Source organism: Panthera onca, chromosome B4, assembly GCF_046562875.1.
Source record: "Panthera onca isolate mPanOnc1 chromosome B4, mPanOnc1 haplotype 2, whole genome shotgun sequence".
Taxonomy (NCBI): domain Eukaryota; kingdom Metazoa; phylum Chordata; class Mammalia; order Carnivora; family Felidae; genus Panthera; species Panthera onca.
In genome coordinates, this window is record NC_138345.1 from 79,384,471 (window position 1) to 79,403,675 (window position 19,205).

The window sequence follows — 19,205 nt, forward strand, 5'->3', positions numbered from 1 at the left end:
TAGAGAAGGAGGTTCTCTCTTTCTTTCACTGTATTTTAGGTTGCATTTTGGCTAGTAATAGAGAAATTGTGCCTTATCTGAGTTATTAACTTATGTAATAACCACCAACAAAATCCCCTATTGGTTAAATACTGAGATAAACTTGCTTAACCCAGGTTAAACCAGAACCCCTCATAGTATCAAAAGAAAAGGCCCATTTTGGTTTGTATGTCTGTCTAGCTGAAAATGGCACAACAGAACTGCCCATGATTTGAGAGTAGTTGCTAGGGATACTCCCTTGAGAATGGCATATGTAGGCAAGCCAGTATCTAAAACAATCAGCGAGAGGTTCCAGGTCACCCAAATTGGCTTAGAAGAGTCCCATTGACTAAATGTCTTGTCTGAGCTTTGGAAATGTGCCCTCAACACCGTCTGGGTTCATGAGGCAAGTTGAATTTACGAACTGATAATCAGCCTGCTTGGGGGAAACTGACACCCAGTGGAAGAGAAGCAGCCAGGCTAGGTCGGCTTTCTTGCTTTCTTTTGTTCACCCCTTCGCTGTGGGTATGGAGAAATGTCAAAGGCATCTTTTGTCTGTAAATCTTCCAAAGTCTTAATAAAAAGAAGGCAGGGAGGGAATAGACTGAAAAAAGCCAAGACTAAACCTCAACACACCTACCCTCAAAAACCGCAGAACCCAATCTTGTATTAAAAACAGAATGGAGGGCACAATAGAAACTTGGGAGCTTTTAGTGTTCCTTTTTCCTGATTAAATGCAGATCACATCAGGGCTCTTAATGGGAAAAGGGGAGTATAGCTCCCAGTACATCTGGTCCCTGGTATTAATCTTAACTGTCTGGTGATACCAAGGCACGTGGCTTCTGGGGCAGCAAATACCTGCAATGATGACTGAGTCAGTTCGGGCTGGGCCAAATTTCAATGTCATCTCATGCTTGTGTTTATGAACTGCCAGGTGGTCCTCGTTTGTAAATCTCTGAAACGAAACAGAAACAGAGATGTGAAAAAAAATAAGCGCTTCGGTGCCCTTTTACAATGTCCTACTAAACATCCTGCACAAGGATGGTCCCTGGACAGGGGGACTGGAGAGGGAATGGAAAGGAGAAAGAATTGGAAGTGATGGAAAAGGAGAGGAGCTGGACGAAAGGAGAAAACGGGGAAGGAGAAAAAGGGGCACTAGAAAGCTGGGAGGAGAGGAGAAGAGGAAGACCGCGGCACCAACTGCTCTGTAATATCAGGTCCAAAACGCGAGAAGTGGACAGATTGCTGGTGAAGTGGGGTCCAGGCAGGAGGCTCCAAATGAAAAAAACATTTAGGCAAGGCTCTTAGCGAACAAGGGGAAAATAATTTTAAATAATAATAATAAAGAGAGAAGAAGGGCAAAGCTGGACACTCGTTGGTCATCACAAAAATAGGAAATTCAGAGTGAAGCTCTCCATGGTGGGGCTGAATTGGACTATTTATGAGGGGGCTAACAGGGAGATAAATTATGCAGGATTAGGAGAACCATTTAACTTCCTGGCCCCCACAGTGCTGCAGCAGGCGCCTGCCCAGCTATTTGGCTCAGGGTTTTAATGAGCCAGGATGGGGCTGTAGAGGACAGGGGCCCAATGGCCAGCAGTAATGGCACACACCAGCCCCATCGGCCAAATGCTGTCTCCCCTCGTTGGGCAGCCCGCCTGGGCTCCGTCAGCCATAAAGGGGCCAGTGCAATGCTGCTGGCTATATAATGACAGAATAAAGATGCAAGCAAAAAATTTTTTGTTGGGGTGGGGAGAAGCCTGTAGGCAGGACGAGGGAAGGGGAAAGAAAGGAGATGGTATAGCGACTTTCTTTATTTAGGGGTTTGGGTGAAAGGACAATGAAAAGGTGAGGCTAGGTCTGCCTCATTTTATGACATGTAAGACAGGGTTACTGGACAATAATTTATGCTTCCACCCCTTCTTTAGAGCGGGGGAGGTGAAGAGAACAGATGAACAGCAGTAATTCAAAAGAATGATACCCTCAAAATTCCCTTTGAGGCTGGCTGGCCCGGTTCCTTCATTAAAACATGCCTGCAACACAGTAACAGCTTGGATGCTGTGGTTTCCCACAGCTCCCTCACCAGCCAGGCTCTGAAACATGGTTCTATTTGTCTTTTTGTTTCTAAAAATAATGACTGGTTAGTCCCCTCTTTTTACTTTCCTTGTTAGATACATACACACTTCCCACCGAACACTTTTAGCTCTTTTTCCACAGCGCTTCTTGACTGCGAACCAGATAGGAGTTAGCTTCATCCATCCCAGGTCCTATCCAGTTAATAAAGTGACCCTGAACTTTGATTTAAGTTCCTTTATTTTACCTGAAAGTATCTTCCCCCAAATTTTCTCTGAGCCCTATCACAACTAAAGCTAGCTTCTGGCGTAAAATCCTTCCAGGCTAGGCCTACAGGCCTGAAGGGAAAAGTGAATTTTCACTTAAAAGTATAAAGAACCAAAATGTAAACCGTCAAAAGACTGCCTGAGTGGTTTCAGAAGGATCCAGGAGAAAAGTGAATAAAGCGTGGGAGAATTTAGCCAACAACTTAGTTTTCTCTGTTGTTGGTTAACCCTAGGCATCAATTGTGTCCTTAACAGATTTTTCCCTAAGGCAAAAACGGTGAGGTTGGGGTGAAGAAAGGAGAGAATAGTCTTTAACCAGGGGTATGATATTTGTAGGCTAAATAAGTCACCGTTGAGGTTCTGGGTTTTCCAGCTATTGGGTAAAAGGAAGTGAGCAGGACCTGGTCTACAATGAACAAAACCCATCATTTTACTTATTTATTTTTAAATGTTTATTTATTTATTTTGAGAGACTGAGAGGGGCAAAGAGAGAGGGGGAAAGACAGAGCATGAGTAGGGGAGGGGCAGAAAGAGAGAGAGAGAGAGACAGAGAATCCCAAGGAGGCTTCACACTGTTAGCGCAGAGCCGCATGCTGGGCTCGAACCCATGAACTGTGAGATCGTGATTTGAGCCAAAGCCAAGAGGCAGACACTTAACCGACTGAGCCACTCAGGCACCCCAAAAACCATCGTTTTAGGGAAGAGTAGTGGATTAGGCAAAGGTATAGAATTTCATAACACTGGTAATGTTCTAACAATCTTTCAAAAAGATGTTTATAATAAGTTCTTCATGGAAATTTCATAGATGTAGCCTGAAAATTTTTGTACAATGTTCTAGAATCTAGAATGATTTTCAAGCAAAGTCCTTTTTCTTTTTTTTAATTTTTAATGTTTATTTATTTTTGACAGAGAGAGAGAGAGAGACAGAGCATGAGCAGACAGGAAGAGAGAGAGAGGGAGACAGAGAATCCAAAGCAGGCTCCAGGCTCTGAGCTGTCAGCACAGAGCCCGACGTGGGGCTCGAACTCACAGACCGCGAGATCATGACCTGAGCTGAAGTCAGACGCTCAACCAACTGACCCACCCAGATGCCCCAAGCAAAGTCCTTTTCTACTATCAGAAGTCAAGCCTGCTCAAAACTGAGCTGAGAGAAAGATTTTAAAACTCAATCAGGTTTTGTGCTGGTCAGGATCACTTAGTATTTTAAAAGGCAACTCCCCTTCTGTTAGAATTGTGCTCCACAGTCCTGACTTGCCTTATTGTCCTCTAGCCCTTGCTCCTCTCTGTTGCACGCCCCCTCCCCCCTTCCATGCTATGCTACCATGTTCCCCCTTGAGCTATTGAGCTATTTATTTTTTCCAAATCAAAAGCTGGGATCTGAAAAGAACTGAAGATGGCTGAAGGGATTTCCCACCCATCAGCAGCTCAGAAGGTTTGATAACTATGAACCCCGATAGGAAAAAAACTGTATCTTTATTCTCACTAAACCCTGAAATTTAACATTCCTAACTCATAATAGAAATCACACATATTTCCTTACCACATATATCAAAATATCCTTTATACTCATCACTATTTTGAAACTATGGTAGTCACGAGACCCACACTGGAACTTGTTATCTAATAACGTATTCCATTATTAAATATTTTAAGAATAATTTTGAGAACTATTATTTCAAAGTAACTGGTTTCCTTTATAATCCTATATATTTTACTTTACTAATTTAAAAACAATATTCTGAGAAGGGGTTCACAGCCTTCACCAAATTGTCAATGGGGATCATGACACCCCCCAAATTAAGAATCTCTAAAAAAAAAATTAAGAATCTCTAAAAAAAAAAAAATCTCTGACTAAATCAGGTAATGCACTTCAGAGGAGGAGGCAAATGGGCTGAATTTTAGGAAGCAGGGCACTGCCCTGGGCTCTCCCTGTAATTTGTAATACAATTTTTTTTTTTAAGTAGACTTCATGCCCCAGCGTGGAACCCAACATGGGGCTTGAACTCACGACCCTGAGATCAAGATCTGAGCCGAGGTCAAGAGTCAGAGGCTTAACTGACTGAGTTACGCAGGCGCCCCTTTAACACAATTTTTATATGGCTAGAGTAGGAATGGGAGGATAAAAGTATGCTAAAGCTTTTTATCAAAGTCAATGTCAATTTGGCTATTATGTTCATTGTTCCTTTTATTCTCTTATGTTTATGAAAGTTAACCCTTAAGGGGGTGCCTGGCTGGCTTAGTTAGTTGGTGGATAGTGCAACTCTTGATCTCAGGGTTATAGGTTTTTATTTATTTATTTATTTATTTATTTATTTATTTATTTAAAAAAATTTTTTTTTAAGTTTATTTATTTTTGAGACAGAGCATGAACAGGGGAGGGTCAGAGAGAGAGGGAGACACAGAATCGGAAGCAGGCTCCAGGCTCTGAGCTATCAGCCCAGAGCCCAACATGGGGCTCAAACTCACAGACCGCGAGATCGTGACGTGAGCTGAAGTCGGACCCAGGGTTGTAGGTTTGAGCCCCACACTGGGTGTAGAGATTACATAAAAATAAAATCTTCAAAAAATAAAAAAAAAATTTTTTTAAGTTAATCCTTAAGAATTCCCTAGATCAGTCTTGAAATGCAAGCTTAGCAAACCCATCCCTCTGAAAGCAATTTCTCAAAATATCTAAAATCATTAAGTGATAAAAATTTTGACCTTATTATTTTATTGAATTAAAATGAGCAGAGGAGCTCCCAAAAGGATTTCCTTTTTGAATTATTGCCCATTTAAAAATCTAACTCTCCCATTTGTTAATACCCTTAATGGGTCTTCCTTTGTTCTTTGGTCTTACCTATGACTAAGGATTTGGCAAAGAACCACTGAGGGAACAGTCACTCTGGTTGTAGGGTAAATAATGATAATGTTCAAGGAATATGTAGATATCAACCATCTTCAACAACAGAGGGCTGATTATCATTCAAAATGGAGACTGAAGAATGTAAGGCATACTGGATCAAAAAGGCAGTTTACATGCCTTGGGAGAGGATTTGTATAGTAACTTACGGTGTACCATATAATTTGCTCAAGTAAATGAATCAGGGCAGTTTCTTGGCATAAATAGGTGAGGAGAAGTATCACGTGGTAATGTGCACCCTATCTAGAGAACAAGATGATTTAGCTCTGCCCTATCCAGTATGGTAGCCATTAGCCACACGAGGCTATTGAGCACTTTAAATGTGGCTAGATGTACTGTAAGTCAAAACACACACTGAATTTCAATGACTTAGTACAAAAAAAGAATGTAAAATATCTCATTAATTTCATGTTGATTACATGTTGAAATGGTAAGATTTTGGATATACCGGGTTAAATAAAATGTATTATTAAAACTAATTTTACTTATTTACTTTTACTTTTTAATGTGGCTACTAGAAAATTTTAAATTACATATGTGGTTTGCATTATATTTCTTTTGGTCAGCTCTGACCTAGATAATATCCTCAAAGATCCAATGGGAATTTTACTCATGTGCCAGTCTTGAGTCTTTCCCCCTGAACCCATTTTCTCTAAATATAGTTTATACTATATGGCAGTGGTTCTCAAGCAGGGATAACTCTGACTCCCAAGAGACATTTTAGCAATGTGTGGAGACATTTCTGCTGATCACAACCAGAGGGATGCCACTGGCCTCTACAGGGTAGAGCCATGGGATGCTGATAAATATGCTGAAATGCACAAGCCAAGGCTCTAAAACAAAGAATTATCTGACCCAAAATATCAACTGTGTCTTTGTTAAGAAATTCTGCTACACGGTAACACGGAAGGAGAGAAAGAAACAAGGGGGGGAAAAAAAAGGCTGCTTTTTAGTTTCCCTTGCCAAACTGCCAACACATGTTTTTGGATCTAAAACTTGGAAGGGAAAAAACACAGGCAGAAAACTCCCAACCTCATTTTATAAAATGGCTGATGTACTACAGATCTGCAAATACTTAGGATAGGGAAATTAGGAAGACAGAGACAGAAGGCACTATAATTGGGAGAAGAACAAATTAAATGGAATTCTCTCTCACGCATTGTTTTGTTAGTTACAAAGAGGTAATACAGAAGAAGCAAATCAAAACAATTTTGGCTACTTTTGATTTTTACTCCCCAATGGAGATTTTCTTAGTTTAAGAAATGTTAAGAAACATAAAATAGAATGTAAGGGGTATGAGGAAATTGATCTGAAAACTGGTTATCAGTTGTGAAATGGGCAGGGACAGTATAGTTTCTTATTAACAATTTTCTACAGGAGATCTTTGGTAAAAAATGCTTTCCATTTCTAGAAGTTTCAGCTTCGCCTATCCTTCTGTGATAGTAGAATCTGGTATCCTACCTACTAGCAAACTGACCAAATGAACAGAGTAAAGAGTGCGGAATGGCCTGAAGAACAAACATGGATGGTGGGTACTGTAAATCAGAAATACATCTCAATGGGGGCACCTGGGTGGCTCAGTTGGTTAAGTGTCTGACTTTGGTCTAAGTCATGATCTTGCCGTTCCAGAGTTCAAGCCCCACATTGGGCTCTGTGCTGACAGCTTGGAGCCTGGAGCCTGTTTCAGATTTTGTGTCTCCCTCTCTCTCTGCCCCTCGCCCGCTCACGCTCTCTCTCAAAAATAAATAAACATTTAAAATTAAAAAAAGAAATACATTTCAATGAATGAAGTCTTAAGATTTTAAGTTTTTTAGGGACGGCTGGGTGGCTCAGTCGGTTATAAGCAGTTATAAGTGTCCGACTTCAGTTCAGGTCAAGATCTCACAGTTTGTTGAGTTCGACTCCCCTGCTGGGCTCTGTGCTGACAACTCAGAGCCTGGAGCCTCTTTCGGATTCTGTGTGTCCCTCTCTCTCTGCCCCTCCCCCACTCGCGCTCTGTCCCTCTCTCTCTCAAAAATAAACAAACATTAAAAAAAAAAGGATTTAAAATTTTTTAATTGGTGTAGATCATGTACAAAAAAACCACAAATATTAAGTGTACATATAGCTCAATGAATTTTTACATGAATAAATGCCCACTGTGATTACAACCTACATGAAGACATGAAACATTTCAGGCACCCCGAAGGTCTTCTTCATATCCCTCTTTTCTTAAGCTTTTAAATGAAATGATCACATAAAACCGTATAGTACCTGGCATACAGCATGTACTCAAGCTAGTTCTCTACATTTTACTCTCCAGGTAGACAGGTATTGTAGTATAAATTAGTTTTTCTTTGCAGAATAACTCTAAACAAGTCAGTGTTTAGAGAGAGTGCTTTTCTTCATCTAGTTAAAACTAGTCTCTCAGAAACTTTCTGAAATAACAGCACTAAACAGAACTGAAGAGAAGGCTCAGGGTGAAGGAGAGCTCAAGCCAAACTAGAGCAAAATTTTTGCCTATTGACTCTGAGCCAGGCACAAGCATACGGGCATTAGAAATGTAATAGTTTCAAGCTAAATCCTGGGTAAAGTATTGTGACCAATGAAATTTCTGTGCAATATGCACTCAAACCCTAGCCAAATTCTTTCCTGAAATGTTGTTTTTGGCCACCACAGCTCCAGTTTCCATGTAGATTTGTCTCACATTTAAAAATGCTCTTATGCCCTGACCTATGATTAATACAAGTCCCTTTCCTTGTTTTAGAAGAGTAGACTGGGGGAAGGAGACAAATGAGAACTCCTTAGTTATTAGGAAATGAGCCCTGAATGCTAAACTATCAGGAAACAATGCAAGGAACTGAGTTTATATTTGTGATAGTCTGGAAATTCATTTATGCTGAAACCAAATCTATCTCCTTCTCCAAAGTTTCTGGGTTTGGCAGTGCTGCATGGACAGAATAACTTTCTTTTTTTACAGTATCTACACATGGACATATTTTGATGAAAGAAAATAGCATGAAAAAGCCATAGAAAGCTTAATAACTATGGGGGGGCAAGCTCTAAAATACAGTGCTACACAGAGTAGAAAGAATAACCAACCTTTTTATGAGTATTATTTAATCTGTTCAATTGATCACATATTCTGAAAGGAGAAACTAGGAGATCCGCAACAGTCTTTATTTAAATTTTTTTTTTAACGTTTATTTATTTTGAGACAGGGAGAGACAGAGCATGAACGGGGGAGGGTCAGAGAGAGAGGGAGGGAGACACAGAATCTGAAACAGGCTCCAGGCTCTGAGCTGTCAGCACAGAGCCCGACGCGGGGCTCGAACTCACAGACCGCGAGATCATGACCTAAGCCAAAGTCGGACGCTCAACCAACTGAGCCACCCAGGCGCCCCAACAGTTTTTATTTAAAAAAAATTTTTTTTAAACGTTTATTCATTTTTGAGACAGAGAGAGACAGAACATGAGCAGGGAAGGGGCAGAGAGAGAGGGAGACACAGAATCCGAAGCAGGCTCCAGGCTCTGAGCTGTCAGCACAGAGCCTGACATGGGGCTCGAACTCATGAACTGAGAGATCATGACCTGAGCTGAAGTCGGACGCTCAACCGACTGAGCCACCCCAGGCGCCCCTGCAACAGTCTTAATAATGCTTCTCACCGTCACTGCAGCGCTTCTATTCCCAACGCAAGAGATGGTTTGTGTTTGGGAAAGCAGGGAATGGGAGAAGAAGGGAAAGGACTAAATATATACACCTCAAAGCTAACATAACTTTCATTTGTACCTTAGTCAATCTTAGGCTCCTGTTCTCTACTTCAAGATCCTATTTACTAAGTGAGTCACACATCCTGCTTTGAATGCTTCATGGCTCTTAAATGAATCATTTCAAAGAACTGAATTGTTTAACAAATAAATACAACCACAGCAGTGGCAGCTCATAGGCAGTATGTGTGAGCAAGGTAATTTATAGAGGAACAGTAAGAACAGGAAACTTTTTCCCAAAATACTCCAAGAGAAAATGTTGTCAGGGGAATGCAGGAGGACAAACTAAAGGCGGGGGGTGGGGTGGGGGGTGGAATCCACCAAATTGTACCCAGGGTAAATTCCTTTGCCCATAGATTGAGGAATTTTCTGTTTGGAGAAGGCTATTTGAATATCTTAAAGAGAAGATTCTGTCCACTGACTAAATTAGTCCACCATAAAAAGAGTTTTTAAGAGCAGAGACATTATTTGATAGTTTCACAATGAAGCCATCTAGTGCTCAAGAGCAAGGACCCTATTCATTTGTTTGTATGTGGAAACATCCCAAGCACCTAGAACAGTATCTGCACACAGTAGGTACTTAATATTTGCTGAATAAGTGCCAATTAGCATATATCACTAAAGTGCTACAAAGCATCCCCAACTTACAAACTCTTGTCCATGTGTACAATGGTGGCAAAATTTTCATCACCTATATCCAAAAGGAGTTGGTATCTTAAATACCCAACCTTTCCAATGGAACTAGAGGCTGGGTCCATTCAGGACCAAGAATATTTTTTTTTTTTTTTTTATGCTTATTTTTATTTGAGAGAGAGAGAGAGAGAGAGAGAGAGAGAGAGAGAGAGAGAACAAGCCAGCAAGGGGCAGAGAGAGACGGAGACAGAATCTGAAGCAGGCTCCAGGCTCCAAGTTGTTAGCACAGAGCTGGAAGCAGGGCTTGAACCCGTGAACCGCAAGATCATGACCTGGGCCGAAGTTGGACACCTAACCATCTGAGCCACCCAGGCGCCCCCGGACCAAAATTTTCTAATGGGAGGAGCTTAGGATATGAAACAAATACAATTGCAAAAATTAAGACAAAAAGAAAAAGTCAAAATGGCAACAAAGGGGATTAAATCACTGAAAAGAAGTTCTTGATTCTGAGAAGGGGGTTGAAATCATTCTCAAAGGAGATTTTACAGGAACATAAAAAGCATTAGTTTTCTGGTCCTGTTGAATTTTTACGACTTTTTTCCCTCTTCCACGGATGCTTTCTATCCAGGTCACTCTCTCTACTGATCTGCAAAGTCTACTTGTTTTTAGTTTTATGTCCCCATACAATTTGCCTATTCTCAGCCATGTCTTCCTCTCTTCCCTCTGTTTATTCAAATCCTACCATTTTTTCCTAGGCCCGGCTGAAATTTTTTTGAAATTTTTTGAAAACTTCTCTAATGATTCTTTAGTAATCTATCTTTCCTAAATGTGTATGGTACTTCAACAGTTTGTAGCACATAATTTAGAATTTTGGTCTATATGGTCTCATAGTTTTATCCTTTTAATGTACACTGTAAACCACTGAAGAGTTAAAAATGTATCCTACACTTATTCTTTACCCTCCCAGCTGCCCCATCTCGGGGCTTGGCCCAGTGGTGAGCATAGAGTAGGGGCTCAGTAAATTTCTGTTTGAGTGGCTGGGTCAAGTTTTATTTTTTTATTAAAAAAAATTTTTTTGTTTTAAATCTTGGTTTATTTTTGAGAGAGAGACAGAGTGTGAGCAGGGGAGGAGCAGAGAGAGAGGGAGACAGAATTCGAAGCAGGCTCCAGGCCCTGAGCTGTCAGCACAGAGACTGATACGGAGCTCAAACTCATGAACCGTGAGGTCATGACCTGAGTGGTATGAGAATAATTGTTCAAAAACTTTATTACCTTTGGGTCCTAAGACTTTAACAGGGAAACACTTTCAGAATGTTCTGATGCCTTTCCATCTCCATTTCCAAAGTATATGTCACTGCTCAAATAAGTAAAAATTCATGTATCCTCTCCACTATTTTGTTAGACACCAAATTCCCTTTATTACAGAAAGGCATCTATGGTAATTTCAGCATGCTTGAATTATACTGCTGTTGTATGAAAGGACCCTGGTACCATGCCTTATGGGTCAATTCACTTTCTTTAAGTAACACAGTCCATTGCTGAACTTCATTTTACTACCAACTAAAATGCTCTATGCAAAAAATGTCAATTCAGAAACAGCATCCTTTTCTTTCTTCACTCCCCAAACCACTAGTAGTAATTTTAACCACAACCTTTTAGGCAGTTTTGTTTGTTTGTTTGTTTTAGGATCCCAATTACTTGAATTTTATAGGGAACAATATCAGTATCCCCCAGGAGTCAAGCACTGTTGAAATCTGGATTTCTCCTTTTATAAAGTGTGGAGTATCTGACAAGAAGAAAAGGAATATTACAATCTAGTAATCACTTGGGAGGGGGAAGAATATTAAAACCACAATTGACATTGAATTGCTGGATCTTCATTGTTAAGATCTGGGATTAATATCAATGCTTATTCTACATTATTTGAATTAATGATAATACAACTATTCCTCTAAGTAGCAGAAGTTTTTTTTTTTTTAATTCTTTTTTTTTTTTAAGTTATTTATTTATTTTGAGAGTGTGTGTGTGTGCGCAAGGAGGGGAAGGACAGAGAGAGAGAGAGGGAGAAAGAGAATCCCAAGCAGGCTCCGTGCTGTCAGCATAGAGCCTGATGAGGGGCTGAAATCCACGAACTGTGAGATCACCACCTGAGATGAAACCAAGAGTCAGACACTTAACTGACTAACCCACCCAGGCATCCGTAAGTAGTAGATTTTTTAAACACTCAGCCTGATCACTCACTTTAATTTTGGTTCCTTGTTCCTTCCTTTCGTTTATGACAATGTGAAATACCATGACCCCATAGGTGATGTCTTGTGTCAAGTAAGTTGCAGGTACCCAATATATCACAGCAAAATAGAAACTGAGCTCTCAAGGTCATATAGGCCGTCTCCAACAGGGACTGAACAGTGTAGGACAGAGGGTAGTAAATATAATGTATCAGTTTAAGTTGGGAAAGGTTAGGTATTTTATTTTTAAATTCTGCTTGTTGCTCAATGTGGTTGAGAAATATAATCTTACTTCAGGTTTCAATAGATTTAGCCAATGTTCTAATCCTCTCAACTTCTTTTTCCATGGGATTCCTTAGTATCACAGTAAACTAGTAAGCACAAATGTCTTTCTTCTCTCTTTTAATTTTTTAAATTTAAAATTTTTATTTATAAAATACACATGAAAGTTACCATCATAACCATCTGTAAGTGTATAGTTAGTCATATTACATTTACACTGTTGTGTGACCATCACTACCATCCATCCCTATAACTCTTTTCATCTTGTAAAACCAAAACTCTAAACTTACTCAACAATAACTTCCCATTGCCTCTTCCCCCCACCCCTGTTAACCACCATGATACTTTCTGTCTTTATGACTCTGACTGTATAAGTGGAGTATTTGTCTTTTGGGACTTATTTCACTTAGCATGTCTTCCAGGTTCATCCATGTTGTAGCATACTGCAGAATTTCCTTCCTTTCTAAGGTTGAATAATATCCCATTTATGTATATACCACATTTTGTTTATCTATTCATCAATCAAGGATGGGTACTTGGGTTGCTTCCACATTTTAGCTGTTGTGAACAATGCTGCTACAAATATGGGTGTACAAATATCTCTTCAAGACCCTGCTTTCAATTCTTTTGGGGACATACCCAGAAGTAGAATTCCTGGATCATATGGTAATTCTATTTTTAATTTTCTGAGTAGTCACCATACTGTTTTCTACATTGGCTACACCATTTAAAAAAAAAAAAATTTTTTTTTTTTACATTTGTTTATTTTTGAGAGACAGAGAGAGACAGAGCACAAGCAGGGGAGGGGCAGAGAGAGAGGGAGACACAGAATGCAAAGCAGGCTCCAGGCTCTGAGCTGTCAGCACAGAGCCTGACGTGGGGTTCAAACCCACGAGCCATGAGATCACAAAGTCGGACGCTTAACTGACTGAGCCACCCGGGCACCCCTGGCTATGCCATTTTATATTCCCATCAGTAGTGCATAAGGGTTCCAATTTTTCCACATCCTCATCAACACTTATTTTTTTGTTTTTGCTTTTGTTTTAAGTAGACATCCTAATGGGTGTGAAGTAGTATTTCACCGTACTTTTGGTTTGCATTTTCCTAATGATTAGTAATGTTTAGCATCTTTTCATGTGCTCATTAGCCATCTGTATATCTTTTTAGGAAAAATGTCTATTCAAGTCCTTTGCCCATTATTCAATCAAGTCATTGTTTTGTTTTAGAAATTCTCTGTGTATTCTGGATATTAACCTCTTATCAGATACATGATTTGCAAGTATTTTCTCCTATTGTGTGGGTTGTATTTTTACACTGTGGACAGTGTCTTTTTTGAAGATACATTTTATTTATTTTTTATTTGTATGTAATTTATGCATTTTTTAAAGTTCTTACTGAAATTCAAGTTAGTTAACATACGACGTAATATTAGTTTCAGGTGTACAATAGTGATTCAACACTTCCCTACAATACCATGTGCTCATCACAAGTGCCCTCCTTAATCCCCATCACCTATTTAACCCATTTCCCCAACCTACCTTCAACAGTGTCTTTTTCTTTTAATTTTTATTTTCTAAAATTCTTTTTAAGTATGCTTCATACCCAACATGGGGCTCAAACTCATGACTCCATGATTAAGAGTCACATGCTCTACCAACTGAGCCAGCCAGGCACCCCTGATAGTGTCTTTTATTTTTTTATTATTATTATTGCTTTTTACGTTGATTTATTTTTGAGAGAGTGAGAGACAGAGAGTGTGAGAATGAATGAATATGAGTGGGGAAGGGGCAGAGAAAGAGGGAATCCCAAGCAGATTCTGTGCCATTAGTGTGGAGCCCGATGTGGGGTTTGAACTCACAAACCATGAGATCATGACCCAAACCAAAATTAGGAGTAGGACACTTAACCGACTGAGCCACCCAGGTGCCCCTCAACAGTGTCTTTTAATGCACAATTTTTTAAAAAAATTGTTTAAGTGTTTTTATTTATTACTGAGAGAGGAGAGAGAGGAGAGAGAGGAGAGAGAGGGCTATTCAGGGTCCCTTATGATTACATATGAATTTTAGGATGGGTTTTCTATTAATAAAAGATGTCATTGGATTTTCATAGGTATTGCATTGAATCTTACTGCTTTGGGTAATACTGACATTTTAACAATATTAAGGCTTCCAATCCATGGGATGTGTTTCCATTTATTTATGTCTTCTTTAAATTCCTTCAGCACTGTTTTGCAGTTTTCATTGTACAAGTCTTTCACCTCCTTGGTTAAGTTAATTCCTAAGTATTTTATTCTTTTTGATGCTCCTGTAAATGATTTTTTTTTGTAATCTGGATTACTGACTAGAATCCTTTCATTTCATCTTGCAGGACTCCCTTAAGAATTTCTTGTACAGTAGGTCTAGTGGTCATGAAATGAACTCATTCAGCTTTCGTTTATCTGGGAATGTCATAATTTCTCCCCCACTCTTGTTTTTTGTTTTTAAAGATTTTATCTTTAAGTAATCTCCATACCCAATGTGGGGCTCAAACTCACAACCCTGAGATCAAGAGTCATGCACTCCACTGGCAGAGCCTGCCAGGCACACCCCTCCTCACTTCTGAAGGGCAGTCTGGTTGGATACAGGATTTTTGATGGGTAGCTGGTTTTCTTTTAGCACTGCATGTATCAGCCTGTTGTCTTCTGACCGCCAAGGTTTCTGATCAGAAATCTGATAATTGAGGATCCTTGGTATGTGATGATTCACTTCCTTTTTGCTGCTTTCAAGATTCTGTCTTTGTATTTTCACAGTTTGCTTAAAATGTGTCTTGGTCTGGACCTCTTTAAGTTCATCTTACCTGCAGTTTGTTGAGCTTTTTGGATGTTTACAAGTCACGTCTTTCATCAAATTTGGAAAGTGTCAGCCATGATTTCCTCAAAGATTCTTCCTGCTCCTGTCTCTCTCTCTCCTTCCAGGACTACCACAATGTGTATGCTGGTCCACTTGTTTATCACACAGGTCCTCTAGGCTCTGTTTGCTTTTCTTCAATCTTCTTACTTTCTGTTCCTCACACTTGATAATTTCCATTCTCCTATATTCAAGTTTGTAGATTCTTTCTTCTGCCTGCTCATATCTACCTTCAAATCCCTCTAGTAAATTTTTCATTTCAGTTACTGTACTTTTCAGTTTCAGAATTTCTTTTTGGTTTCTTTTGAAGTTTTCTCTACCTTTATCGGTATTTCCATACAGTTCACACACTCTTAACTTCTGTCACATCTTCCTTTAGTTCTCTGTACATCTTTAAAACAGTTGTTTTAAAGTCTTTGTCTAGTGGATCTGCCATCAGGTCTTTCTCAGGGAGTTTCTGTTCTTTTTTTTTTTCCTTTGAATACACCACATTTTGCTGTTTCTTTGTATGCCTTGTGATTTTTTGTTGTTGTTGTTGAACACTGGGCTTTTTAAGATTTTATTTTTAAGTAATCTCTACACCCAACGTGGGGCTCACACTTACAACCCTGAGATCAAAAGCTGCATGCTGCACTGACTGAGCCAGCCAGGTGTCCCGAACACTGGGCATTTGAATCTATTTAATAAAGTAGTAACTCTGGAAATCAGATTCTTCCCCTTCCTCAAGTCTTGTTGATTTTTGTTATTATTTTTGTGATTTTGGTTGTTGTAGGGTATTTCTGTGCTGAGGATCAGTCTGAGGTATAAGCTTGGTATCTTCTTACAACTTTTCTGAGCCTTTCCCTGCGCACACACACAGTCACTTTCTAATTTTCTTATATATGCAGTTGTTTTCTAAGGGTGCTAGTCTTTATTTATATTTATTTATTTATTTATTTATTTATTTATTTATTTTTAATGTTTATTTATTTTTGAGACAGAGAAAGACAGAGCATGAATGGGGGAGGGTCAGAGAGAGGGAGACACAGAATCCGAAACAGGCTCCAGGCTCTGAGCTGTCAGCACAGAGCCCGACGTGGGGCTCGAATTCACGGACCGTGAGATCATGACCTGAGCTGAAGTAGGCCGCTTAACCGACTGAGCCACCCAGGCACCCCAGGGTGCTAGTCTTTAATGTCTGGCTCCCAAATAGGGGAAAAGTGAAGAATAAAGTGGGGGAGGTGCCAACCTTTTAAAATTCCCTGAAATCACTTCAGCCAGATGGGGAGGGGCTTGAAACAATGAGGTGAGGTACAACAAAAATGGCTACCTACCTCTCTGTCCACACCTCTGTGATCAGATCTGTGATCTGATCAGAGCACAGATCTGATATTTGGAGGACAGGGTCCTTTCTGGCCATCTTAGCTCCCATATGCTGTGGCAAAGCTGCTCCAAAAACACATACACAGCTGCCTCACTCCTGGCTGGGGGTGGGGGAGAGTAGCTACTACTGTGCTGAGCTGAAACTGACTAAAATTAATCATAATTTACCTTCTAATCCTTTCCCCCTGTAAATTGCAAGCCTTTTATAGACTCTAGAATTCTCAAATAGTTACATCAGACAGATTCTGCCAGTACAACTGTTGTCTAGGAGGGGAGACAGATTCCTGGTGCTTCCTACTCTGCCACCTTCTCAGAATCTCTCTTTTTTAGTGTAATATTCCCTTGTGACTTTTTTCCAGTAAGGCCATAAACTAAATTCTGGGTCCAATGACTTTAAAACTGGAAATGTGTATGGCTTATCAGGCCTCTCTGGTCCTGAAGAGACTGTTGTCAATTATTGCCTTGCACACTGGATTGTCGTCGTAGTGGAGGAGAGACAGGGAAGAGGTAAGAGGTTTGAGGAAGACACAATTGGTTTTTTAACCCAGTCTCCATTCCACACCCTTCTCCCTTGCTTGCCTCCCACTATAAAGGCTGAAAAGCCAGATACTCCCTTCCTCAGCCTCCCATACAGCTAAGATTAAAGCGGTCACACAGCTTAGGCCACAGAAATCCACAGGGGATTGAGATAGAAGACTGCACTTCTGGGAAAGCTGTTGTTTCCTTATAAAAAGGAAACTAAAAGAGGAAAGTTCCTGGTGCTGCTTCTTTTCTTTTTTTGCTCATCCTGTGGCTGTGAGGCAACAAACTTGAGACTAAAAGGTATATGCTAAAAATGGTGGGGCAGGGAGGCTTAGCTGCTCAAATAGTCCTAATTCTAGACTTCTTGAGTTACAAGTGTTCACAAAGTTTTAAGCTATGGGAAATAGTTGCAGCTTAAACCATTGCTAACCAACACATGATGATTTTTAGGATAGATTCTTCCTCATTTTCTATTTAAGGAACTTGGAAATGGAATATGGAAGACAGTATCTCATTCTACATCTTCATGAATATTTATCAGTTGTACCTTAATGTAGAATTCCATTTCACTTTCACATAGCATACCAAATAGATTACTTCATCTCATCATCACCTATTTCCACAAGGTTCCTTACAAATACTGGCAATATACTGTTTGGGCTTTAGGGAAGGACAAAATGGTAAGAGAGAAGCACCTTGTCATGAGGCTCTTAAACCTGAGGTAGTTAAAGATCCTCTTCAATAACATATGGAGTTTTAGGTTGACCCACATCTTCTCTTATTCCTGGCTGCTCTTTCCCCTCAAGTACTTAAATGGCTGACTCTGTATTAAACACCAGGGCACTCTTGGGAATTCTACTTAAGACTGAACAAGATGCTGGGTGGCACAATCGGTTGAGTCTGACTCTTGATTTCAGCTCAGGTCATGATCCCAGGGTCATGGGACTGAGCCCTGCATTAGGCTCTGTGTTGGGCTCTGTGCTGGGGCGTGGAGCCTGCTTAAGATTCCCTCCCCCTCTACCACTCTCCCCCAATCACGTGCTCTCTCTTCCTTTAAAAAAAAAAAAAAAAAAAAAAGAATGAACAACAATAGATCCATTATCTTTCTTTAGATAGTGGCTACTTACATAGATGGATTAAATGCTCACAAACTTTAAGGAACCAGTGCCTAGGAGCAGAGAAATCCCAGCAGTAATTCAGCAGGGCTTGGTCCTGTGTCCGTTACATAGCTGACTGGCTGACTGCCTTCTCCACAGCTCTTGCCTAATGGTAGACCTTTCAGTATTCTACCTTCCAGATGTAGCTCCTTAGTTGGAGTACTATTAAAGTTTAGTTCTTAACAAAACAGGGGAAGCTTTTTGAGTCAAAACGATTATCACACAGTCCTATTAGGTTCTTTTGGACATTACACATTTATGTTTTTCAATCTCCACTCTCTTCCCAAATTCTTATTAGGATATTATGAGGTATAGAGCCCTTGAATAAGACATCAAACACTTTTATCTTCTATTTTGCCACACAGTAAGTGTTGTCATGCCTGGATCTTACATATGGGTGGGAAAGACAAGATACAGTGTGAACAGTGTGGGTCCTAACCATCGAAGTTAGTCTGATCTACGACACTGTGTTTTTCTCTTGGGCTGGTGAAAATTTCATTATGGAAAAAGAATAAACACTTCTTGATAATACAGGACATTCTGAATGCTTACAATGAGCTGAGTAGAGCATGTACGAATCACACTACAGAGCCACAATAGCTAAAATTCTGCCCCTTTAAGGACTTATACAATTCGTTACTATAACAGTTCAGCCAAAAAAAAAAAAAAAAAAAAAAATTGAACCTGGAGGAGAGAGACAGAGCCAGAGAGAAAGAGAGGGAGAAGGTAAGGGAGGGAGGAAAGGACGAGGGTGGAAGAGGAAGAGAGGAAAAAAGATAGAAAGATACAGATATCTCAGTCTCCAAAACTCCAAAACTGAGTGTTTCAATGATTGGGACAAGCTTACAAGACTTCACTCACTCACTCACTCACTTTAAAATAACTCCCAAATGCAGCATTATGTTTTTGTTTTAAACAAACTATCAAAACTTAACTGTCCACAGCCTCAGCAACTACAGTAGAGGTTACAGGCTAGTAAAGAAATAGGCAAAGGTTCAAATGGTTTGGCAGGTCCCTTGAATAAACCAGAAGCTTGTAAGATGTACTGATTCTGCCTTGCCACCTTAATTTGATGCAGAAATTCTTACCCTCTTACTGATACATTTAGCAGACTGATTATCTTTGTGTCTGAC

At 39.9% G+C, this 19,205-nt stretch overlaps 1 protein-coding gene across 4 annotated transcripts in view; it reads right to left on the reverse strand.

The window, feature by feature from the left end:
* The window catches only part of ATF7 (activating transcription factor 7), an 88,426-nt gene that overhangs the window by 29,502 nt on the left and 39,719 nt on the right, over positions 1 to 19,205 (reverse strand). For all 4 annotated transcript variants that reach the window (XM_060657438.2, XM_060657437.3, XM_078449824.2 and 1 more), the window contains exon 3: positions 877 to 973. In XM_060657438.2, coding sequence (XP_060513421.1) covers positions 877 to 973 — 97 coding nt within the window. The remainder of the gene's footprint in view (positions 1 to 876; positions 974 to 19,205) is intronic.